General features: G+C 35.6%; 1 protein-coding gene across 1 annotated transcript in view; it reads left to right on the forward strand.

Moving 5' to 3' along the window:
• Positions 1 to 24,561, forward strand: part of Dera (deoxyribose-phosphate aldolase) — a 105,568-nt gene that overhangs the window by 36,238 nt on the left and 44,769 nt on the right. The window contains exons 5-7 of the mRNA XM_048787185.1: positions 530 to 625; positions 3,174 to 3,308; positions 19,370 to 19,498. Of these exons, the coding sequence (XP_048643142.1) occupies positions 530 to 625; positions 3,174 to 3,308; positions 19,370 to 19,498 (360 nt within the window). The remainder of the gene's footprint in view (positions 1 to 529; positions 626 to 3,173; positions 3,309 to 19,369; positions 19,499 to 24,561) is intronic.

Genomic DNA, 24,561 nt, shown 5'->3' on the forward strand with positions numbered 1-24,561 from the left:
GCTATTTGGTCATTTTAATTATTTATTTTTAAAATTTCAGAGCTTATACCTTAAAATGAAGTCTCCAGGTTTAGATTTTATTATTTCTTGCAAAAGAAGGAGTGAATTTAGTTAAATGTCATTTTGCTGTTCCATTCTGTATATTTATTTCACTTATACTTTTCTCCATTAACTCTCCTGTTTCAATGCTGTGCAAACCTGCATTTTTTTATCTACACAAAATAAAATATTTTAACTGAGTCATGATGAACAAGTCTACTGTTTAAGAATTTAAAAAATGATGTTATGTTAACCTTAAAGAACAGTGTATCAAAATTATTTCTATGACTATAATCAGAACATGATCCATGTTTTCAAGAACTAGAAGGGACTGCAGAAAGTAAAAATCTTTTAAGTTTGTTGCAGCATCATTGGAGTATAGTTTTTTTTCTCATTTTGTTTTCTGCCAATGTTGTAGTATAAATATATTAGCATATTGTGTGAGTTGAACTTCATATAAAGAAGGCTGCTATGATTTCTTTCTTCAAAGGCATTACTACAGCTGCCATTTGTGTTTATCCTGCTCGGGTATGTGATGCTGTAAAAGCACTGAAGGCTGCAGGCTGTGATATCCCTGTGGCATCAGGTAAGATTTATTGTGGCTTTTGTTGTTATTTTTCAACATGTTTCCACTTGTAAAATGTTGATGCCATGGAGTATTATATATTATCTTAATTTATATTAATTTAAATTAATTTCATATATATAATTAGTTATATTGATTCATGATTTTAGTATTTTTAGTTATTTATTAAAGAGCAGACATTAAGGTCTACAAATAAGGACCTACATCACCACGCTTAAGAAAACTAAGTTGTGGTCAGGTCAAAAAAAATCATAATGTGCAATACAATTTTATAAACACAAATGTATGTGTATGTATTCTGTTATATATATATGGAAAATATAGAAGTAAACATGTAGAAGGTACTGTTGTAACTCTGAGAAGTGAATTATTTATTTTGTGAATGTCAGTGACACTCAGCTGTATGCATCATTACAGTGATGTAATTGCATTGGGTCTCAAAGGGTGCAGAGGAGACAACAGTGTTGATAAGGTAGAGAATGACTCTTAGAGAACTCATATTTATAAAGTCACAAAAGCGTCATCAGAGGACTGAAAGGGGTTTGCAATGTTGGGTCCAAAAGTAGGACAAAGAAGGTGCTGTGGGAGTGGAAGCGGTAGGGGCAATTCAGAGTCAGACGGCACTGGGCTTATAAACTGGGCTTGTTGTGGCTACACTCTGATGATGGAATGGCCATGAAAAGTTTTAAGCAGAGGAGTGGCATGATTAGCTTCATGGTGTAGTGAGTTAGCTGTGGTAGGGGTAAGCTAGAAAGGGCCAAAATGAAGTTAGAGAGACTCACCACAGTCAATGTGAGAGAGGATGAGAACCTTCCGAAACCCAGAGGATACAGAAAAGAGGGCACATGCAGGAATTAACTGATTTAAGGTAGACTTAGCAGGATTAAGCAGGTACCAGGAAGAGGAAATTCTTAAAAGCTTCAGTTTAGTGTGTGTGTATGTGTGTCTGTGTCTGTGTGTCTGTACAGTTGACTGCATGGGATGGATGGATAGGCAGATATAAAATTAGATTCTAGTTTTAAAAGACATCAGAAAAATATCCTGATACTTTAAAAAAGCAGTCTATAAACTGCAAGTTAGAGGCTAGTCTCAGCAATTTAGCAAGACCCTTAGCAACTTAGGGAGTCCTCCTCTCAGAATAAAAAATAAAAAGGCCTGGGGATGTAGCTCAATGGTAAAGCACCCCTGGGTTCAGTTTCTGGTACCAAAAAACAAAAACCTAGCAGTCTATAAGATCATTAATTTATTTTAGGAGAATAGCATCAAACGAAACACAGTGTACTGTATTTATGTACAACGTGTTTATGAGGATTCCCAAAGTATTTGGAAGCTATACCTTTATTGACCTTATTTTTTCATCAACCTCAGTCCAATTTTTTCCTTTATTCAACAGGGAAATGTGCTTCCCTGTAAGGTAGCTGACCCAAGGAATTTAATAACACCAAGGGAAGACAATAGGTCATCTTTATAAACAGGGACGGAGTAAATGATGAGCATATAAAAAAGGTTAAAAACTTTTCAAAAGTATAGATGTATTTTTATTTTCCTCTTACTCGTTCTTGACCCTCCTCTTGCCAGCTCTGTCCTGCCCCAATTCTGTGGACTGGTTAGGTATTTTTCTCTCCTGTATCCCTTTTCCCTTTTTTCTCATTTGGCTATTTCCTCCTTCCCTCCCTGCCTCTTTTTCTTTTCAGTGGGAGGAACCTGTGTTACAATCTGGTTATTACAGCTAAAGATGTTCATTTGTAAGTGAGTAAATCAAGAGTAAATAGAGATAGACAACTTGATCCAGAGTAGGATCCAGAATTAACTAGTGTTGGTTAAAACAAGGCTACACCTACTATGTTATGATGATCACTGTGATAACATGTTTTCCTTCTCTCTTCTTTCTTTCCTTTTGTACTAATGTTAAACTCGGGGGTTTTCCCACTGGGTCATAGCCACGGTCCCAGCTCTTTTACTTTTTTTTGGTGGGGGTACTAGGATTGAACTCAAGGGCACTCAGCCACTGAGCCACATCCCCATTTTTTAAGATAAGGTCTCACTGAGTTGCTTAGTGCTAAGGCTGGCTTTGAACTCTCGATCCTCCTGTCTCAGCCTCCTGAGCCACTGGGCTTACAGGTATCCACCGTGACCTCTGGACCAGCCCTTTACTTTGAGAGGGTCTTCTTGCGAAGTTGCTAGGCTGACCTTGAACTTTTGTTCCTTCTGCCTCAGCCTGGGTTGCTGGGATTTATCTTTAAGGATTCACTCTCAGTTGCTTGTTACTTAGTGTGCACCCTCATACGCATCTCTGCAACAGCTTAATTTTAGGTCTGCTAGAGAATATGATGTTAATATTTGTCCTGACACCAATACAACATGAAATAATGTTATTTCTTCATCCTTATGTATAATATAGGATGTTCTTAAGTGTCATTTATACTTTGTTTTCTTAATGCTGATTATTTTTTGGGGGGACATGAAACTTTTTGTTGAGCCTCTTACCAACTGAAATTTGTTTTTCTTCCCTCTCTTTTTTCCTTCCTTTCTTTTTAATTACTATTAGTGGCCACTGGCTTTCCAGCTGGGCAGACTCATTTAAAGACACGATTAGAAGAGATCCGATTAGCTGTGGAAGATGGAGCTTCAGAAATCGATGTGGTAATTGACAGGAGTTTGGTGCTAACAGGCCAGTGGGAAGGTAGGTATGTGTTCTTGCCTAAAAGAAGTCCTAAACCAGTGTGGTGGTGCATGCCTGTAACCCCAGTAACTTGGGAGGCTGAGACAGGAGGATTGAAAGTTTGAGGTCCACCACAGCAACTTAGGGAGGCCCTAAGTAACTTAGTGAGACCCTGTCTCAGAATTAAAAAAAAAAAAAAAAGGGCTGGGATTGTGGCTCAGTGGTAAACCACTCCTGGGTTCAAACCATAGTACCAAAAAAAAAAAAAAAAAGAAAGATAAAGTGCAGGGGGTGTCCTAGTTTTCTTCCCTTTGGAAAAAAACAAGGTGGGGATCTGGTAAGACAGCATGTTTTGTAGATCATTGTTCTTAGTTACAAGTCTCTAGATTAGAGGGTAAATTTAGGAGAAAACATGGCTAAGATTGCTTGTCCTTATATCATTTATAAATCTAGGTAGATGCCAATCTGCATGAACTTTTTATATTCGTTTGGAATATTATAATTAGATTAATAGTTATTTTCACATAGTAGATTAATGCACTTAAAATTTTTTTATTTTACTAATATGTTTTTCTTATAGAAAGAGTAGTTACTACTATTCTGTACTGTTTTGCTGCTCAATACATGAATCACTTCAGGCAGGTTTTTTATGAAAATTTATTTTAATATGTTGGTGGAAATCTCATTTTTTATCCTAATCTTTGTGGACTTTGAGGATGTGGGATTATGAATAAGTGTACTAAATCTGTTTTTACTCCTAATATTCTGTTTTTTAAAAACTTTTTATTTGTTCTTTTTAGTTATACATGACAGTAGAGTGTATTTTGATACATTATACATACATAGAGCATAGCTTCTCATTCTTGTGGTTTTATACATGGTGTGGAGTTACACTGGTGGTATATTCATATATGAACATAGGAAAGTTATGTCCAATTCATTGTACTGTCTTTCCTATTCCCATCCCCCCACTTCCCTTCATTCGCCTGTGTCTAATCCAAAGCTTCATTCGCCTGTGTCTAATCCAAAGTACTTCTGTTCTTCCCTCCCCTGCCCTTTATTGTGTGTTAGCATCTGCATATGAGAGAGAACATTAGGCCTTTGGTTTTTTGGGATTAGCGTATTTCACTTAGCATGATAGTCTCCAGTTCTTTCCATTTCCTGGCAAATGCCATAATTTCATTCTTCATACACATGGAATGAATATAGTTTCATCTTTATCTTTAAGGATTCACTCTCAGATTGCAATAAGACATTGTCCATTTTAGTAACAAGATACTATTTTTATAATTAGACATTAAAGAATCAAATAGATTTTAACTATCTTAAATATATTTGTATACTAAAAGGAGTCATCAGTAACTAAAGTACAATTCTCCCTGAACAAGTCATCATAACAAGTAATTTAACCAAAATCTTTTAATGAAACCACAAATTAAAGCCAGAATGAGGCCAGGTATGGTGGCACATTCCTGTTATCTCAGGGACTTAAGGAGAGGCTGAGACAGGTGTTGCAAGTTCAAGGCCAGCCTTGGCAACTTAGCAAGACCTGTCTCTCCTTTTAAAAAATTAAAAGGACTAGTAATGTAACTCAGAGCACCACTGGTTTTAATCTCCAGTACTGCACACATACACAAAAGCGAGGAAGATATTTTTTGTTTAGATGTGTATATGTAAGGTAAAAGCTAAGTTTTGTTCTAATTATGGAAGTTCTACCCACTCACTGTAATGAACAGAAATTCCACATTGTAGTAAAGGACATGGAAGTTGTCCATACTCTCACTCCCTGGAAATCATCCTGACAGTACTGCAGTGTGACTTTCAAGACCTTTTTCTCTTTATATGAACACACATGCTACCCCGACCCTTTAAAAAAGTTTAAATGATACCTATAATGTTTATCTTCTTAACCTACTTATTGAACTTGCCAGCATTTCTTGGATCTCTTCTTGTGACTTTTTCTCTCCAGCTCTGTAGTAGGCCTCCTTTATTCATGGGGGTTATCTTCCAAAACCTGCAGTGGATGCCCGAAATCACAGATGGTACTGAGCCCTATACATATGATATTTTTTCCTCTACATACACAACTATGATTACCTTTAATTTATAAATTAGGAACAGTAAGAGATTAATAGCAGAATAATGAAATAACACAATTATAACAATATACTGCAATAAAAATTGTGTGAATATTGTCTTTCTCTTAAAATATCTCATTGTGCTGTATTCACCCTTCTTTTTGTGGTGATTTGAGATGAAAAGACACCTATGAGATGAGATGAGATGTAGGCATTGCAATATAGTATTAGGGCTAAAGGCTTTCTGAACACAAGTACTTCAGTATAGCAAGAGTTGACTGAAATGATGACTGAAATGGCTGCTAAGTGACTAGGAGAAGGTGGCATATATAGTATGAATATGCTGGAAAAAAGGATGATCCACATTCCAGGCAGGACAGCGTGGGACAGCATAAGATTTTATTACCCTACTCAGAATGGGGTGCAATTTATAACTTAAGAATTGTTTTTTCTCTACTTCTCCTTTTAGTATTTTTGTACCACAGTTGACTCCAGGTAATAGAAACTGAAGAAAATAAGACAGCTGATTAGAGGAGTATTACAGTTTGGATGTGAGGTATTCCTCCAAAAGCTCACATGTGAGATGATGCAACAAGGTTCAGAGGAGAAATGATTGGATGGTGAGAGTCTTAACCCAATCAGTGAATTAATCCCTGATGGGATTGTTAACTAGAGGCAGGTGGAGTGTGGCTGGAGGAAGTGATTAATTGGGGGTGTGGCTATATTTTGTATATGGAGCTGGATCTCTGTTTCATGATCACGATGTTTCCCTTTGCCACACTATTCTACCACTATCTTCTTCCCCACCTCGAGCCCTGAGGAATGGAGCTAGCCTTCTTCTGGACTAAGACCTCTGAAACCGTGAGTCCTCAAATAAACTTTTCCTCCCCTACAGTTGTGCTGGTCAGATCCTTTAGTCACAGCAGTGAAAAAGCTGACTAACCCAAGGGGGACTACAGTATTTATCTTCAAACTCTTTATCTATCTGTTAAGCCTAATTTCATCTTTTATCAATTATGAATTGCTTTTGATTAGGATGCAGCAAAGATTTAGGTAGAAGTTTAATTGCTCAAGTATTTATTCTCTTATATGAAGTTCAGAGGGGAGGTAGTTCCAGGGTGTTGTGGCAGCCACACAAATTTCTTGGAGACCCAGGCTACTTTCATCTTCTGTTTCCCAAACACCTGATATGTGCTGTCTTACCAAGGACACTTCATTGTCTTAGATAGTCTCTGAAGTTATTTACATACTCTTCTTTGATGGCAGGAAAGAAGTCTTGTTCCTTCCAAAAGTCTTATACAACTCTTGCTTATTGTATCCTCTTGGCTTGAAACTGAGTTAAGTGGCCGCAATGATTGGCTGCAGTTGAAGCTGGGAGATGGGGTTTTTAGCTTGGACTATTAGCAGCAATCCCATATATTTCCATTTCCTACCTCTCTCCCATCTATACTTGTCAACAATTTTAACCCTCGCCAGCTTTAAATTTTCCACAGTTCACAAATAACTTTTCACTCTTTTAATTCATGTTGCTTTGCTTATTATTGTTCATGTGTGTTTTGGGCAATTGTAATTATCCTGAAAAGATTAATTTTAAGTAGATATTTCTGTCCTTATGTATTAATTCTGCTTATCTGCTTTTAGTCACAGATTTCAGTTAAGATTTAAGGCTTAAGTAAGAGGAAAAAGTGAGTACACGTAATATTTAAAACAAATCTGGGGGCTGGGGATGTGGCTCAAGCGGTAGCGTGCTCGCCTGGCATGCATGCGGCCCGGGTTCGATCCTCAACACCACATACAAACAAAGATGTTGTGTCCGCCAAATACTAAAAAATAAATATTAAAAAAAAATATTTAAAACAAATCTGGAAATAAACTACATGAATTAGTTGGATAAAAACCTCTTTGTCCTTTATGTCTTTTTCTTCAGCAGGTATAGATATAGATGTACAGCTTATATTATAACTAGTGCTGTTCTCTCTCAAATACTACTAATTGGAATATAAAAATACAATAGGAGATGGATTTTGATGTAATTGGCTATTCCTTAACGAACTAGGGTGGTTGTTTTTAAAGAACTGATAATTTCCCAATAATAGACATTCACACAAAATATAATAACACATCTGTGTCCTAGACCATACTTTTCTATTAACTTTTTCTTATAGTGCTAATAACCTCTTGACCCAAAACAAATTGAAAAGAAACATTTAATACTAGAAATTTATTTCTAAATAGAAACCTGCAGTGACTTAGGACTTTTTTTACTTCTGTATTTTGTTTTAATTTTGATTCTCAACTTAATTACATAGTATATTTTTTACTGCCATGTTTTAATATCACATGTTTCCTAGAGTTAATGTTTTGGAATGTGCTGATGGAAATGCTTATCTATTACATTTTCAAATCTAGGTGCACTGAGATTTGTAGGATACTTTGTAAAGTGCAATAAAAAGAATCCACTTTTTAGATCTAGCCATTCAGAGTGCATCCTGACCATTTCTCATGGTTAGGCCCATTCCAGTGGAGGATGTGAGCTGAGAGAGGAGACTGGAGAGGGACTTGTATTCCTCTTTTTGCATTCTGCTTGGCAACCATTCAACATCTCTACTTTGCTCTTCTATGACCTTGCAGCTTCTTCATTGTTAGCATATGACCTCCCCGCTGCTTCTCCGAGGCCACAGACATCTTCAAACAGCATCTTCTTAGGGCTCTTGCTTCTGGTTTGCTTTCCTTTGCTTCCTTTTTTCCTCTTTCCTCCTAAAACAGTACTTTCACAGTGCTGTGGCTCTTGTGTCCTTCTGCAGAGGCCCTACTCCATGTATTGTACATCATTTCTTTTCTGTATATTTAACCTTTCTATTCTAGCTCATTCTCTCAAACATTTAAGCACACTTAAGGTTTTCTTACACATTTAAAAAAACAAAACAAACAAACAAAAACCCTCACATGCCAACATCCCCTTTGTCCTCAGCTAAACTTGACTTTCTTTTTTTCGTCTTTATAACTGAAAATCTTTTTTCTTTTCTCTTTTTGTGGTGCTGGGCTCAAACCCAGGGCCTATGCCTGTTACGCAAGCACTCTACCACTGAGCTACAGCCTAATCTTTAGGACTGAAATTGTTGAAAGAGTCCTATTTCTTTGTTTTGAAAACTTCTAATCAAGATAATAATGACCTTTCATTTAACTGTGCCCAGTGAATTCTCCTTGGTTGTTGACTTAGCTTTATTCAGCAGTTTGCAACAGTGGACTCTCTCTTCCTTCTGGAAACACCATCATGGCTTTGTGACTTTATATCCTGAGATTCTCCTTTATGTTTCTCACTGGGTTGAAAGCTCCTCCACCTCCTCTATCATCCCTGCAATGTTCTGTCCCAGCACAACCTCTTCTTAGACTCTGCACACTCTCTTAGAAAGTTGATTTGAGTTATGTTCCCTATAACAAAGGCTGACAGACCTCTGAGCACTAGAATCTGGGTCCGTCTGACTTCGAACTCATATTCCATTTTTTCACTAAACCATGTTGCTTTTCATCCATTGTTGCTATAAATGTACACATTCAAAATTAGTGAATCCTGTTAAGAATCTCTTTTAGAGAGAAATCTATTAAAGTATTTATATTACCCTACTTTTTTTTGAGAGAGAGAGAGAGAGAATTTTTTAATATTTATTGTTTAGTTTTCAGCAGACACAACATCTTTATTTGTATGTGGTACTGAGGATCGAACCCAGCGCCGGGTGCATGCCAGGTGAGCATGCTACTGCTTGAGCCACATCCCCAGCCCCTCCCTACTTTGTTAATGATTTCTATTCAATAAAGTTTAAAGTTTTCTGATTATTTAGAATTAGTTTGTCAGTAATTTTCATATTATCTGGGATTATAATGATGCTTTCAGGAGCTACTGAAATCCTTGAGGTGATTCGCCACAAAGCTGACAGTCCAGACTGCTGTGTTTTTCGGTATATAGACCTTTTTAGTTGATATTGTTCTGGTCCTTTTAGTCTGGTCATTTGCAATTCAGCTTTTTCCTGGTGGGTCATATTAAGTTTGCTATCACATGCTTCCTTTTCTGACAGTACTTCTCTCACTTCTCTCCATCTGAAGGTAGACATGTACACATATAATTTGGACGGTGATTTTAACTGGATACACTGTGGGGTGTATTGATGGTTCTCAGAATCATTAGACAAACATTTTCTGAGTACTTTACCCAGCTCTTCCTCTCACAGAATCTCTCCCACTGCTGGGTGCATCTGCAAAATCAGAATTAAGAGTTGGATGTGAGCGAGGAACAGGCTAGACTGTGCAGACTGTGAGTTGTGGCATTTTCATTGAGTGTTACTCAGTTTCATTGAATGTTAATTTCAGTGAGTGTTATTCCTATGACTGGTATGTGTAATACCATGTGTCTTTATGGTAATGTTGAAGTTGGCATCTATGTTACATTTCTCAAATGTTCTTTGAAGAGAGCATTTGCCAGAAAGATTTGTTATCACATAAACCTTATTGAGTAGGTTTTGAAAATTACCTACATTCTATAGTGTGTAAATACATAGAGGTGGTTTTCCACTTTTTAAAATGACCTTTCTGTGCTGCATATATGTACCTAATATATTTACCAATAACATGGAAATGCTATTAATTCAGACCTTACTCAGGAATCTTGTTCTTTGAGCTCAGGACCTAACCTCGATTTGGCATACCCATTCCACACTGGAGCACCAGCAGACCTGTTTAAGACCATCTGTGATATAGATGTATACATCTAAAATTAGTGAATTCTGTTAAAAATCTCTTTTAGAGAGAATCTATTTAAGTATTTATATTTCCCAACTTTGTTAATAATTTCTATGAGACCATCTGTGATATTTTCCCCCAAAGTACAATTAGCGTAGCAATTGAAAGTATTGTCTGTCTCCTGTACCCACAGCCTCCTGTGCTTTTCATCTCTTTCAGTTGCTCTTCCCTGAGTTGTTCTCTTAAACTTGATTTGTGGAGTATAAACCTCATAGCTCTCAAGAGTTTCAGGGTGAGAGAATGAAATTTCATGGCCAAGGCTATGATGTCTTTCATTTTCTTACTTGAAGTGGATCCTAAAAATGTTGAATCTGATCAATAATCTATTTTTCTTATTTGCTTATTTTTACACAAGAAGAATGATAGAACATCTCTGAAAAGAAATTATTTTCTTTCTTTTATAGAGCTGTTAATTATATTATTTCATCAGAAAAGCATTTCTAAATCTAATATACTTTTTAGGGAGGAATCACATAATCTATAATCTGTGGTTTCTTGGTATTGAGGGTTGTTTATAACAGAGAAATTCTGTAGATACTTATGGCAGCTCTGTGCTTTTATGGTTTTTGTTTTTATGCTATGATTCTTCAAAACTTCAAATACTATTGATAAAAGTGTGTGTGTTTTATTTCTTGTAGGTTTTTTTACTACCTGGTATTTTAGCCCATCTCTATTTTCATCTTACAAGTTTAATTAGTTGCTTTGATGGATGAAGCTGTGTTCTTGAATATTTTGTGACTTTTTTAGTACTAAAGGTGGCTGTACAATTTTATATTAAGTGTTTTACTGTACATATAATTATCTTAAGAGTTATTTTAAGGCCATTTTTGTGCAGTGTTGAACATCTTTCTGGTACTCAAAAATAATTGCTTAGATATGTTCATTAGCAATTATTTTTTTAACTGCTTTTGAATAGCATGAAATATAAAAAGAATTCCGCTTTCTGGCTTTTAGATGAATACATGGTTTCTAAGTATACAGATTCTTGCATAATATGCCATTCTACACATGCAGACTTTATTTACTACGGTTACTAGGTTGTCTACATCTGGAGTAGTGCTTTTCCAAAAAACTTAACGTATTCTCAGCTACTTCAAGATTAAGAATAGACTTTCCTTTTAGATGGAACCTGGAGAGAAACCCAGTAATTTTAGAGGGAAGTAAAATGCTATAGGTCCTGTTGGCAGCTGGGGGCAGTGTTGCAGAAGCTAGAGCCAGTTGCTAAACTATTGTGGAAGCTGAGGGAAAGGTTATCAGTGGGTGCTAAGTTAGATAGCAGCAAAAAGTTCTGGTGTTCACTGCATAGTAGGATGATTATAACTCTGTGTGTGTGTGTGTGTGTGTACATCTTTTTAAATGTTTCACTATAAAGAAATGACAAATGTTTGAGTAAATATATTTACCCTGATTTAAAAGCTTCTCAATGTATAATGTATTGAAAATGTATCAAAACAACACATGGTACAGCATTAATATGTATAATTGTTATGTTTTTATTTATCAGTTAAAAGTTAAATTGAAGAAACAAAACAGATGCAATATGACCTCCTTTGCTCCTATCCACTGCTTGGATCTATACTCTGATGCACACAGGCCTTTCCCAGTGAGTCCGAGTTCCCTTGACTCCTGTCAGCAAACGCTCCACCAAGGCAGCCTTACTTGTTTTTCAACTGGGAATGCTGAACAGAGGTCATGTTATGACATCCACTTCTCATCAGTGTGACAGTAGTAGGAGGGATGTGGGGGGACAGGCAGGAGACGAGGCCTCTGCAAGTTTTGCCATGATATTGATTAAGCATCTGCAATGTAATATATCCTGGATTTCTAGGACACCCACTTTTCACTACTCCTGAAAACCTCATTATAAGTCAAAACATTTATTATCAGGTTTTTAATATAACATCACTATGCCAGCCAATTCTCTGGTGTACATGTTTTGTTAAGTTTTGCATTATTCTGACTAATTTACAGTTGAGTATTTGAATTCCATTTTCATTTGTCAGCCATCTTTTATATTCCAAATTAATATTTTTCTGGTATGTGGCAAGAATTGTTCTTTCTTTTCTTTTCTTTTTTTTTAATGGAGAATTTTCAGTTTTATAATGTTTGAATTTTTAACAACGAACATATATTACATGAGTATGTGAGCAGAAAATAGTAATAAAGACTCTATGGAATAGGGCCATGATATATGCAAAGGCTTAACTGAAAGGACTTTCTTGAAGTATTATTTATAATAGCAAAAATCTGGAATCTGAAGTATTTAATAATAGGAAAATGCTTGAATTAATCTTTATGTCAATGTGATAGCAGATTGTATAACTGATAAAAATTGTGCTATAGACCTATATTTATAAATATGGAAAGTACCTATGATATATTGAATGAAAAAAAAAAAACAGGTTACAAAATAATATCTCCCACATATAATCACGTTCTTTGAAACTTTAAGAACTGTAGAGTGGTTGATAGTCTTAATAGTCTTTCCATTTAAAAAAATGCTTAGATGCTAAACAAATTATAATAAACATGTCAAACATGTATATTTTGGTGTGGGGTGGGGTACTGGACACTCACCACTGAGCCACATCCCCAGCCCTATTTTTTTTACTTTAGAGACAGGGTATCGCTGAGTTGCTTAGCACCTCGCTGTAGCTGAGGCTGGCTTTGAGCCTGCAATCCTCCTAATCTCAGCCTCCTGGGATTACATGTGTGTGCCACTGGCCCCGGTTTCAAACATGTATTTTTAATTTTTATTTTTGAGTAATTTTAAACTTACGGGAATGATGCAAAAATTGTATATGAGACTCCAGTTTGCTCTTTATGCAGTCCTTTATTGTAGAAATCAACCTCATTTACCATTTCTGTCCTTTGCTTATTCTCTTTATTTGCATACACATATACACACAGTTTTTTTCGAACTGTTTAAAATTAAGTTTCAGACCTGTTGACCCTTACCCTTAAAATACTTGTATTTCCTAAAAAGAACTTGTACCAAGCCACAGCACACCATTAAGTACAAAGTCTTTGCTGAGATTTTGCAGATTGTTCCTGTGGTGTTCTTTATTAGGTCTAGGATCAGTTGTTAAATGTCTCTTTATTCTTCAGTCTGAAACAGTTCTCTGTCTTTCCTTGTCATTGAAGATTAAAGGCCTGTTATTTTGTAAAATATATCTCAGTTTGGATTTGTTTTGGGTTTTTCTCATTATTAGCTTCAAATTATTCATTTTTGACAGGAATCACACAGAAGTTTTGCTCTGTTCTTCTCAGTACATTATTTCAGGAGTCACAAAATGTTAATTTTTCCAGTTGTTAACAATTTTACTTTTATTTGGCTAGGATGATTTTTGCCAAGTTTTTAAATGTAAAATTAATAAGTATTTTGCATTTTAATAAGTAGTTAATACACATTATAAATGGAGATATTTTGAGACTATGTTAATATCTTGTTACTCACCTAGCTTTTATTCACTATTTTATCATCCATTGATAATTCTTCAGTTATTACTTTGATAGTTACCATATGGTGATTTTCTAATTTCATTATTTCATCTATACTTAGTTGGCATTTCCTTGTCTCTCTTCATTTTTTCCTTCTTCCTTCCTGCCTCCCGTCCTTCCTGTCTTCCTGACTCCCTCTTTTCTTCCTTCTCTCCCTTCCATTTGTAAGGATTCATATATTTCTATTTTACTTAATTGGTTATAATTCTTATATGATTGTTACTTATTTTGATACTCAGATTGTCCCTGATATGGCCAGTAGGAGCTGCTTCAAACTGGCTCCTGTGTGCTTTTGATGTTTCCATCATTCTTTGAGAACCTTCTTGCTTTATTGTAAAAGATGTTTCAGGCTTATCTTTGACTTTTTGTACCTCTATTATGGTTTAGATGTGGTGTCCCCCAAAAGCCCATGTGTGAGACAATGCAAGAAGGTTTAGAGGAGAAATTATTGGGTTATATCCTTAACCTAATCAGTGAATTAATCCCTGCTGGGATTAACTGAGTGGTAACTGGAGGCAGGTGGAGTGTGGCTGGAGAAAGTGGTTCATTGGGGTCATAGCTATGGGGTATATATTTTGTATCTGGAGAGCGGAGTCTCCCTCTGCTTTCTGATCATCATCTAAGCTGTTTCCCTCTGCCATACTCTTCCACCATGATGCTCAGCCTCACCTCGAGTCCTGAGGAATAGAGACAGCCTTCTATGAACTAAGACCTCTGAATTCATGAGCTCTCAAATAATTCTTTCTCTACAGTTGTGCTGGTTGAGTCCTTTAGTCAGAGCTGTGAAAAAGCTGACTAAAACAACAGTCTTGGAGTTGGCCATTTCTCCAAGGAGCTCTTTTTCCTTTTATTGAAGAGTGTTTTTAAAAACCAGGATCTGGATGCTAAGTTATTGAGATGTTCTTATTTCTAGACTCTCTTAGAGGATAGATCTAGGAAATCCACATGCAAAACACACACACACATACACACATGTAAACATATATACATCTATAGCTGTTTATTTATCCATTCATCCATCTATCCTTCTATCCTTCTTTCATCTATCAGTCTCTCTCCCTATGGATTTATATTAGTACCTATGACTTCATTACTGACAACCTCTATTACAATCCAATATCACAAGGATTAGTCTTCCCTTTCCCTTTTCTGTATTTATGCACTTCTTTATTGCCAGTGAGAAATTTTACTTTTCTTACCTCAATGTATTCATCTATTTGGTCAATATTTTTCTATTTGATCAATTGTCTTATATATGACAATGTCTAGACCCTGCAGGCTCTCTCCCTGACCCAGCACGGGTGGTGGTGTTCAGCAAGTTCTCCCTAATCCCAGAATTCCCAATCCTCACTGGTTAGGATGTCCTTCACTTTTTCTGACACAGTGGACTACACCTTATTCCTCGCCCTACCCCAACCCCTGATTGAGCAGCATATGAGCAAAGAGTTTCCCTAGGCCCCAGTGATATGTCATTCCCTCAACCTTTATAGCAGTGAGTAGCTGAGAGTACTCTACCCCTCTGCCTCCCTCCAGCTGAGAGCTGCCACAATTGTCAGAATTGTCTTTAAGTCAGTAACTGGAGGCTGTTTGGTATTAGGTATGCAGCCTAAGTATTTAGAGTAAATCAGTGTTTCTCTTTATTTTACATGTACTTATTATAAAGGTGGACCAGTGGGAAGCATAATTTATTGATCACCTTCATAATCATTTGAATAATTACATTTATTCCTAGAATTTTAGAAGTGTTTGAGCTATAAAGGTAGGGCTGTTTTGTGTAATCTTTTTTTTTTTTTTAAAAGGTTTAACTTTACTTTTTAAAAATTTTTAAACCTTTTTATTTTATTTATTTTTTTTTATGTGGTGGTGCTGAAGATCGAACCCAGGGCCTTCCACGTGCTAGGCGAGCACTTTACCATTGAGCCGCATCCCCAGCCCCTTGTGTAATCTTGAGGAGAAAAATGAAGCTTGGAGAAGTTTAGTAACTTTCCCAAGGAACACATCTAATTAGCAGCCAAGTAAAGTACTGGAAAATTCTGATTCAAACCTGTGAACTCTATTGCAACATGATGTGCCGGTCTTGTTTTTATCCAGAGGCTCACAGAACAATTTATAAATTGTTGTTAGTAATTGAATTATGCAAAATTATTTTATGTTTCTGAATGACTTTGGAACTTTTCAATCTATGCAACCTTTTTTCTTTATTATTTTATGTTTCTGAATGACTTTGGAACTTTTCAATCTATGTAACCTTCTTCCAGATTGCTTTTCTAGTGTTGCAAAGAGGTTGCATTTTATATTCTTAAAGAAGCCTAGGTGGTGGTCTCTGCTTTTCTAAGTTCCTTGCTATTCAAACTTAATAAGGTCAGTAGTTCCTGTAACAGTAACACTCACTACCAGCAATAGGAACACAAGTAGCTGACTTTCCTAGATTACTATTAACTCTAGGTGACACTAGAGATTTTCCTTCCCTCTTTATCTGTTTTAACTTCTTTGGTGCTCATAATACCTCTATGAGGGTACAGATTTCGATTATCCCTATTTCATAGATGAAGAACCTAGAACAAAGCCTAAGAGTTAAGTAACTTGCTCAAATCAAACAACAAATTGGTGGTAGAGCTGGGGTATAAAATGTACACTATTGTCCATTATACCATCTTTCCTCAGTAAATATTTGTCATACTAGAATTACAGGTTGAAAATGACTGGATCCAGTTCTGATTAAGTTAAGATGAAGAGAGATTTATTAGGAAGTCCTGGAGTGGCTCACTGAATAAGCAAGAAGCCTGGAGAACTAGGCATTGAAAAAAAGGACCATGGAAGACCAGTTGGCAGAGAATGCAGCTCAACTGTACCATAGGAAGTTTGTCCGTAGTACCACTGATAGTGCTGCTGCTATGGCCAGCACTGTTCCAGAGAGCTGGCTAGTGGCCAGCCACTGGGCCACAGGACCCATGGGTCTGCTGCTAGGCTGATGCTGTAATAAAAAAGGAAATCTAACTCTTGTTTCATCTTTGCATCTTTTAGTAAGATTCAAAGGCCCTGGTAGGAGCAGTCACTCAAGGGAGACAATATCACATTTAAGAAAGGCCAGATTTGTAGATGTTTTGATTTAATTGTTCCCATATAGTCTGGGCAGGATGGTAACAGAAGGAAATGATAACTTTCCAAATGTTGAATCTTAAAAAAAAAAGATATTTTCTGAGGGAAACTTGATCTTGTTATGTGGGTGAAATAGGTCACTAAAACGATTTGAGAAAAATCACCGGGAAATTGGCAGCTAAAGAATGAGAGGGCACTGATTGTCTATTTGTTAAATCCAGTTAAGCTCTAAGTGACCACTTTTTGGTTCACTCTGGGTCAGAGATAAAATAGCCTAACTTCCAAATGACTAATAACTGGACAAATCATAAATACATCTAGATTTTCTGTCTAATATTAATAGTAGGTAAAGAAATTCATTGATAGTACTCTTTAGAAAAAGGATGATAGTTTTGTTCATAAATATGATTATTATCAGTGTTTTAAGAATTTGTTATTCAGGCCAGAGTTCACTTTAGCCAATGCTGTAATAAAATATTTTCAAGCCTTATCTGATGACTCACTGATTTGTAAGTACTAATCCATACAACAATTTCTTTTTGGTACAATGAGTTGGATCAGGCCACGAAATAAGATATGACTTTTATCACACACCACTTAATGGAAACTAATTTTATTAGAATTCTGAACTTTTAGTGATTAAAGTTTTGATTGCTTATAGTATGTCAGACAATAAAGTACTTTACATATATCTTCTTTTTTTTTCATTTTCATAGTAACCCTTTAAACTACATATTATTATTGATACTGTAAGGATGAAACTGAGGCTGAGAAGTAACTTGCTTGAGGTCCTACAAGAAATGGTGGAGCTGGGTTTTAAGTGCACATTTATTTGACTCTAAAGCCTACTTTTAATGTTAATACTTTATTTTGAAAGAAAACCATTAAATCACAAGTCTACTATGGATTAGCACTCTTGAATTTTTAGATCAGGAGATTGCCTTGTCAGTTGTTCTTAGAAAACAATTTTCTCTTTTTAGAGTCAGTGGCTCAAGAAATGCCATTCCATCCAAGATTCATTTTCTGAGTTAAAAGAATGTAAATTGTTATTGCTGCATAGGCCGTTACAGTTTATAACATTCCTGCACAAGTTGTCATACTGGATGTGTGGATCACACAACTTTCTCATGGGTTAGGATGAAAACTGACAGGGTCAGGCAGGCTATGTGGCATCTCAGATCATCTCTAGGACTTGAAACTACTCATTATTAAGGATTGAATATTTTCAGAAAAGGACTGAATGGTTACCATCTCTTGGTGGTAACAAATCTCTAAATTTACCAAGCATCTTGTATAAGATATCTCCTTGTATAAAATATCTCCTTGAATAAAATATCTTTTTTTTTTTTTTTAAATTGAGTTTTCACTTTCAAGCTTCAAATTAAGTTCAGGCTTTCTAGGATTGGGAAGGCAAGTTTTGTTTATTTTATTTTAACTTTTATGGTTTTGACTGAATTTGCTGATTTGAAGCTAAAGTGTAATCTTTTATGTGTATTAGGGTAAATCTCTAAATTATAGAATTCTCATCATGGCATTAAAAATGCTAATCCTAACCCTTATTGTGAAATGTTTTTCTCTTGCTCAGTTTAGTCCATGTGCTTACAAAACTGCTTTCTATGTATGACATACACATACACATGGGAAAGAAAAAGCCCATCTTAGTCTTGACAGTGTGACATTAGTCTTAAGTTCTATAAATGAAGGTGGCTCACTGATGTATAGGGTAAAAGCCCAGATCCACTGATGTCATTGACAAAAGCCTGTAAAATAATTCTTCAAAAATTTAATACTCATTACATCTTATTTGTTTACTAAAATTCTGTTACTTTGAATATGAATTGTTTTAATTCAGTCTTATCTTGTTATATACATAGTTTTTTGGAGTGTGTGTGTGTGTGTGTATAATTTTTAAAAATCAAGATGCTTTCTGGGTACTGTATGGAGCTCTAGAAAGCCAGATGTGGTGTGGCTATAGACAAATAGATTCAAGGCTGCATCATCGAATGCCTCTGTGGATAGCCTTATGCATATACATCTAGTAATACGTGATCAGGCTCAACACTTTTTAGTCAGATATATAGATATAAACCCTTGTAGATAGTGGATCAAAAGGTTCTATCTTTGTTATTATTAGCAGGACTCTTAGGAAAGGTCTGCTTTGTACTCCAACAAAAGAACCTATTATATGTGAATGAAAGAATTAATAGAGACCTACGGATTCTTGTGTTTTGTTTTATTTTTAGTTTGCAGTTTGGTGTACAACTTTATGTATGTTAAATTTTTTTTTCTGATAAGTCAACTATCATATGGAAGAGGTGGAAATTATTTATAATCTGCATGGCATTATAACAATATTTAAAAAGCTCCATGACTCTGGACCTGGGGCCAGGGCTGAGAAATGGTTTCCTAGTGGCAAACTAAGCATTCCTTGTAACACGATGTGAACTGCAACAGAATGCTCTAGGCAATATTAAATTGGGGTGATTTTTAGAAAGTGACAAATGTTTTATGTTTCCTAAATCTGAAATGGGTTCTACCAGCTCTAAACGGCTGCCAAGTTATGTTATCACTTGCCTGCTTTGTAACTGCCTCAATTATTTTCTTCCCCAGCTCTGTATGATGAGATCCGTCAGTTTCGCAAGGCCTGTGGGGAGGCTCATCTCAAAACTATCTTAGCAACAGGAGAACTCGGCTCTCTCACTAATGTCTATAAAGCCAGTATGATAGCAATGATGGCAGGTAAGTGTTTTATATTTAAATGATGTTTTGTATTAGATTGATGTTATTTAGGAAGAATAAATAAATGAAAGCATTTGTCTATTATTAAAAGTTCTAACCACTTAATTTTTTTTTTTTTTTTGTGGGAGGTGTGAGATATTTTGTGAATACATGTACAGTACAAACTAGTCAAAAACTCTTGGCTTTCTTCCACATTTCCTGTGGCGTTTCATTGTTGCACTATTCTTATAAGGCAGTAGATGGCTCTCTTGTTAGTGAATTGCCTTTTGTGTTATTTGATTATTCATTCATCAACATATGTTAGACAGGACTTATTTCTCTGACTTATTTAAGCTTTGGATTTTTCTCAGAGATGTGTACCCATACTATTTAAGGCAGCTTCTGCTTTTGTGTCAATTAAAAAAAAATTAGTGTGGTATTGTTTTTCATACTTTCAAATGTAGATTGACTTATTCTTTAGTTTTACAAATAGCAGATCTATCCATTTAGACATGCAATCTTGAAACCTCAGAGTTGTGCTTGAGATTTTTCTTACCTTCAGTCTTGAGAGTTCTTTTCTTTACTGTATCTGTCCTCCACATTGTTGCAAAACTAACTTTTAAAAGTGTTAATTTGATTATGGTGCTGCTTGCTTAAAAATCTTTTGGTTGCTTCTCTTTTTCTTCTAGATAAAGTATAAATTCTTCAATTCCTCAATCATCCTTCCTAAGACTTCCAAAAAGTCCTTCCTAAGACCCTTCCCGTGTCTCTACCATCATCATCACCTTTTTTTTTTTTTTTTTTGTGGTGCTGGGGATTGAACCCAAGGTCTTGTGTATGCAAAGCAAGCACTCTACTAATGGTGCTATATCCCCAGCCCTCTACCATCTTCTTTTTCTTTTACCCCACAGGCTCCAGTAATATGGAATGATATATAGTCCTGTGGCTGATATCATCCAAGCTTTTGTATCTTTGTATGTGCTGTGCACCTGCCTAAAATGACTTGAATAACTCCTTGGTGTCTTTGTATTCACAGGCATCACCCTTTTCAGGAATATTTTCCTGAAACCACTTCTTCCTCTACCACTTGGCCCATTTTCTCCTGTGTGCCCCCATATCTCTTTAAACTTCTTAATGTTAGCTTATCATACTGCACTGTGATTAAAGGCTAAATTCTAGGGGCCAACCCTACTAGGGGCTCACATTTAGATGAAGATACCTGGCTTCCCTGGTCTTAAATGTGGGCCAGGGCTGGGGATGTGGCTCAAGCGGTAGTGCGCTTGCCTGGCATGCATGCAGCCCGGGTTCAATCCTCAGCACCACATACAAACAAAGATGTTGTGTCTGCCGAAAACTAAAAAATAAATATTAAAAATTCTCTCTCTCTCTTTCTCTCTCTCCCCCTCCCTCCCTCCTTCTCTCTCTCTCTCTCTCTCTTTCTCTCTTTAAAAAAAAATGTGGGCCATACACTGTAGTTACCCTTTTGAATTTTATACTCTGTATTTCTTGAAAGTTTTGTTAGACCTGGTAGATCATCTCTGGAACACTAATGAAAACCAGCCTGCTAGGCATTAATGGTGCTATTGCCCTCATCACTGCTACTGGACCAGAAAATATCTGCTCTTACTGTTCCATTTAGAGCAAATTTCTGAAAATCTAAGAATAAGAAAGAACAGAACACTGAACAGTGGGTTGTTTAGTGGCGTTCATATTTCAGCGGTCCATAGTGAAAGGCTGCTGCAATTCTTTGGAACCTGGGAAAAATCCCTTAGAATCTTAGGTAGACTTATAGTTTCCCTTTCATGCTCTGTGCCAGCACAAGGGCTTGTTAGCTCAGGCAACAAAGCAAAAGTTTAGAAATGAGCAACAGTAGCCATCCATTTGCACTACCCATTTTGTGGTGCCTTCACTATTGGTGTATACATGAGACTGATATACTCAACAGGTCACATCTGAGCCACTCTTGAAGCATCTGTTACCCACGTATAGTTTATTCATTTTGAGAGGTGAGCCTAAGTCTATTCTACCCACTGAACATACTACTTACAGTAGGAACATGGTATTAGGTCATCATGCTTTGGAAGCCTTTGTTCCACTCTGTATCCTTCTAACCATAGGGAAAATTTGATTAGAAACTCTCCCTTCCCACCCTCTCTCTCCCTCTCCCCCACTCCCTCCCTCTCCCTCTCACTTCCTCCCTTTCTGCTTATTTTGCTGTCCATGTTGTTTATCCGCTTCAATTTTTTTCATTCAACCAGTGTCTGTTGTTAATGTACTATGAGTAATGACCAGTATTCATATTCAAGGCTTTCTCCTTCCTCTTCTTGTTTCTGTGGTACCAGGTGAACCCAGGGCTTTGTGCATGTCAGGCAAGCACTCTAGCACTGAGCTATACTCCAGTCCTACCAGATACTTTTAAATAATATATATATAATATATATTATATATATATATATATATATAATATATAAATTATATATATATATATATATATATTTAGTTTTCAATGGACCTTTATTTATTTATATGTGGTGCTGAGAGTTGAACCCAGTGCCTCACACATGCTAGGCAAGTGCTCTACCACTGAGCCATGACCCCAGCCCTAAATAATATTTCTTAATCTTCACATCAGCCTTGGAGTTGATGAAGAAACTTGAGATAAAAGTAACTTAAGGTCACAAAGCTAATACATCTTCTATAGTTCTTATTTGACCCAGGTCCTCCTGCTCCAGATTTATTGTTTTTTTTCACTTTCATAACTGTTTCCCAAACCCATCATGCTAGTGCTTAGCATGAATGAAAGATACAGTCTTTGTGAGGTATAATGTATGAAAGCATCTAGCTCATTTCCTGGTCCATGTTTTATCCTGTTGAGATATATAATAGAGTTTTAAATATTTTTTAAAGACCTTTCTAAATTTAAAAATTTTTATATTATTTTAACTTTATATGTAACTCACCAAATAATCCTCTCTATTAAGACTAACTAAATTTACATTGTTTTCTACTATTTTTTTCTTTCACTGATTTATTTTTAAAAATCAATTTTATTTCAGTAAATTTGCATTCTCTTTAATTCAGATGATAAATATATAGTGTGGGGATTTTTTGACAATTTGTATACATGTGTAGCCATTACTCCAGTCAAGAAGTAGAATATTTATATCATCCCAGAAATACTTACACATCCATCCATCCATCTATCTATCTATCTATTTATTTAATTATAGTTGTCGATGGACAGAATGCCTTTATTTTATTTCTTTATTTTTATGGGTGCTAAGAATAGAACTCAGTGCCTCACACATGCTAGGCAATCACTCTGCCACTGAGCTACAGCCCCAGCCCACTTACACATCTCTTTATAGTCATTTCCATACTTCTCTCCTGCTGTTCCGGGTGCACTCCCTTATCTGATTTTATCACCATGTGTCAGCTTTTGCAATTTTAGGATATTATATAATCATATAATATGTATGTATTCTTTTAGTGCGTCTGTTTGCTCCTCTTGCTCAAGATAATAGCTGAGATACTAAGGAGTTTACTCAGAAGTATTAAACCAAACAAATACACTGAATTTCTAAAATTATTGGTAAAAAGTTGAATATTTTTCCCCTCAGTCTGGTGTCTGTAGGATCTGTAGTTATATCTCATTCTTCATTCATGATATGGATTATTTTTGTTTTCTTTCCTGTTGCTTTTGTTCTCCTCCTCCCCTTCTTTTTCTTTACTTTCTTCCTCTTCTGTCTTTCAAGTCTTATAAGGAGTTTTCCAATTTTATTAATCCTTCTTAAGAAACAGCCTTGTTTTTTTGATGTTAAGGTATTTTCTAATTCCCTTTGTGACTATTGTCATATAGAGTGGAATGTTATTTTGATTGAGATGTATAATTTCCAAACATTTAGTACTTTTCTGGGTGTTTTATTGTTATTTTATCATTTGAAAATTTTTTAGAGTATCTATTGTAAGTCCTTTTGTTTTTTTAAAATTAATGAGGTTTTGATTTTATAGTTTATTTTAGGTATCTTTAGGTAAATGGTTCAATTCACTTAAAAGAATTGGTATTCGCAGATGTTGGTGCAAATGTCAGATCAAGTTGGTTGATAGCTTTTTCAGATCTTTTTTGTTTTGTTTTTGGTCTATTGATTCTATTTATTACCAAGAGGTTATTTAAAATCTCATATATGATTGTGGATATGTCTCCATATTCATGTTCCTTTAGAATGTCATTTTTTCCTTTGTGTATTTTGGAGCTCTGTTATTAGGTATATATACTTTTAGGGTTGTTATGTTTACCTTTTGAATCATCAAATTTATTATGAGATGTGTGTCTTTATTTCTGTTACTAGTCCTTGTTTAAATGTCCATGTTGTCTAATATTAATCCAGCCACACCAGTTTTCTTGTATTTACCATTTGCATACCTTTCTTCCCCCATCCTTTTATTTTCAACCCATCTATAGTTATATATTTTAAGTATATATCTCTTAAAAGAAGGAAATCTTATCATTTTTGACAACATGGATGGATCTGGAGATAATTATGTTAAGTGAAATTGGCCAGGCACAGAAAGACAAGAAGAACCACATGATCTCACTCATGTTGGATTTAAAAGTGTTGATCTCGTAGACATTGAGACAGGAATGATGGTTCTAGAGGCCAGGGACAGGTAGGAAAGGGTTGCTCAATAGCTGCTAAGTTATAGTTAACTAGGAACAAGAAGTTCTGTTGTTCTGTTACATAGTAGAGTAACTATGAACAGCAATGTACTATACATTTCAAAGAGCTACAAGAAGTTTGAAAATTTTCATGTTAGATATGTTTAACCAGATTTAAATATTATACGGTGTATACATGTATTGTACTTTTATGCTTTTATGTATCAGTTAAAATTAATTTTAAAAAGTACATTTCTTATGGATAGCTTTTTAAAAATTTATTGTGATAATCTGTACTTTTATAATCAAAGAGTTTTGTCCATTTGCATTCTATATAATTATTGATGTGGTAGGATTGTCTGTCATCTTGCAATTTATTTTCTATCTCCTTTTTGTTCATCTTGTCCAGTTTTATTTCTTCTGTTTT

Source organism: Marmota marmota, unplaced genomic scaffold (assembly GCF_001458135.2).
Source record: "Marmota marmota marmota unplaced genomic scaffold, marMar, whole genome shotgun sequence".
Classification (NCBI taxonomy): domain Eukaryota; kingdom Metazoa; phylum Chordata; class Mammalia; order Rodentia; family Sciuridae; genus Marmota; species Marmota marmota.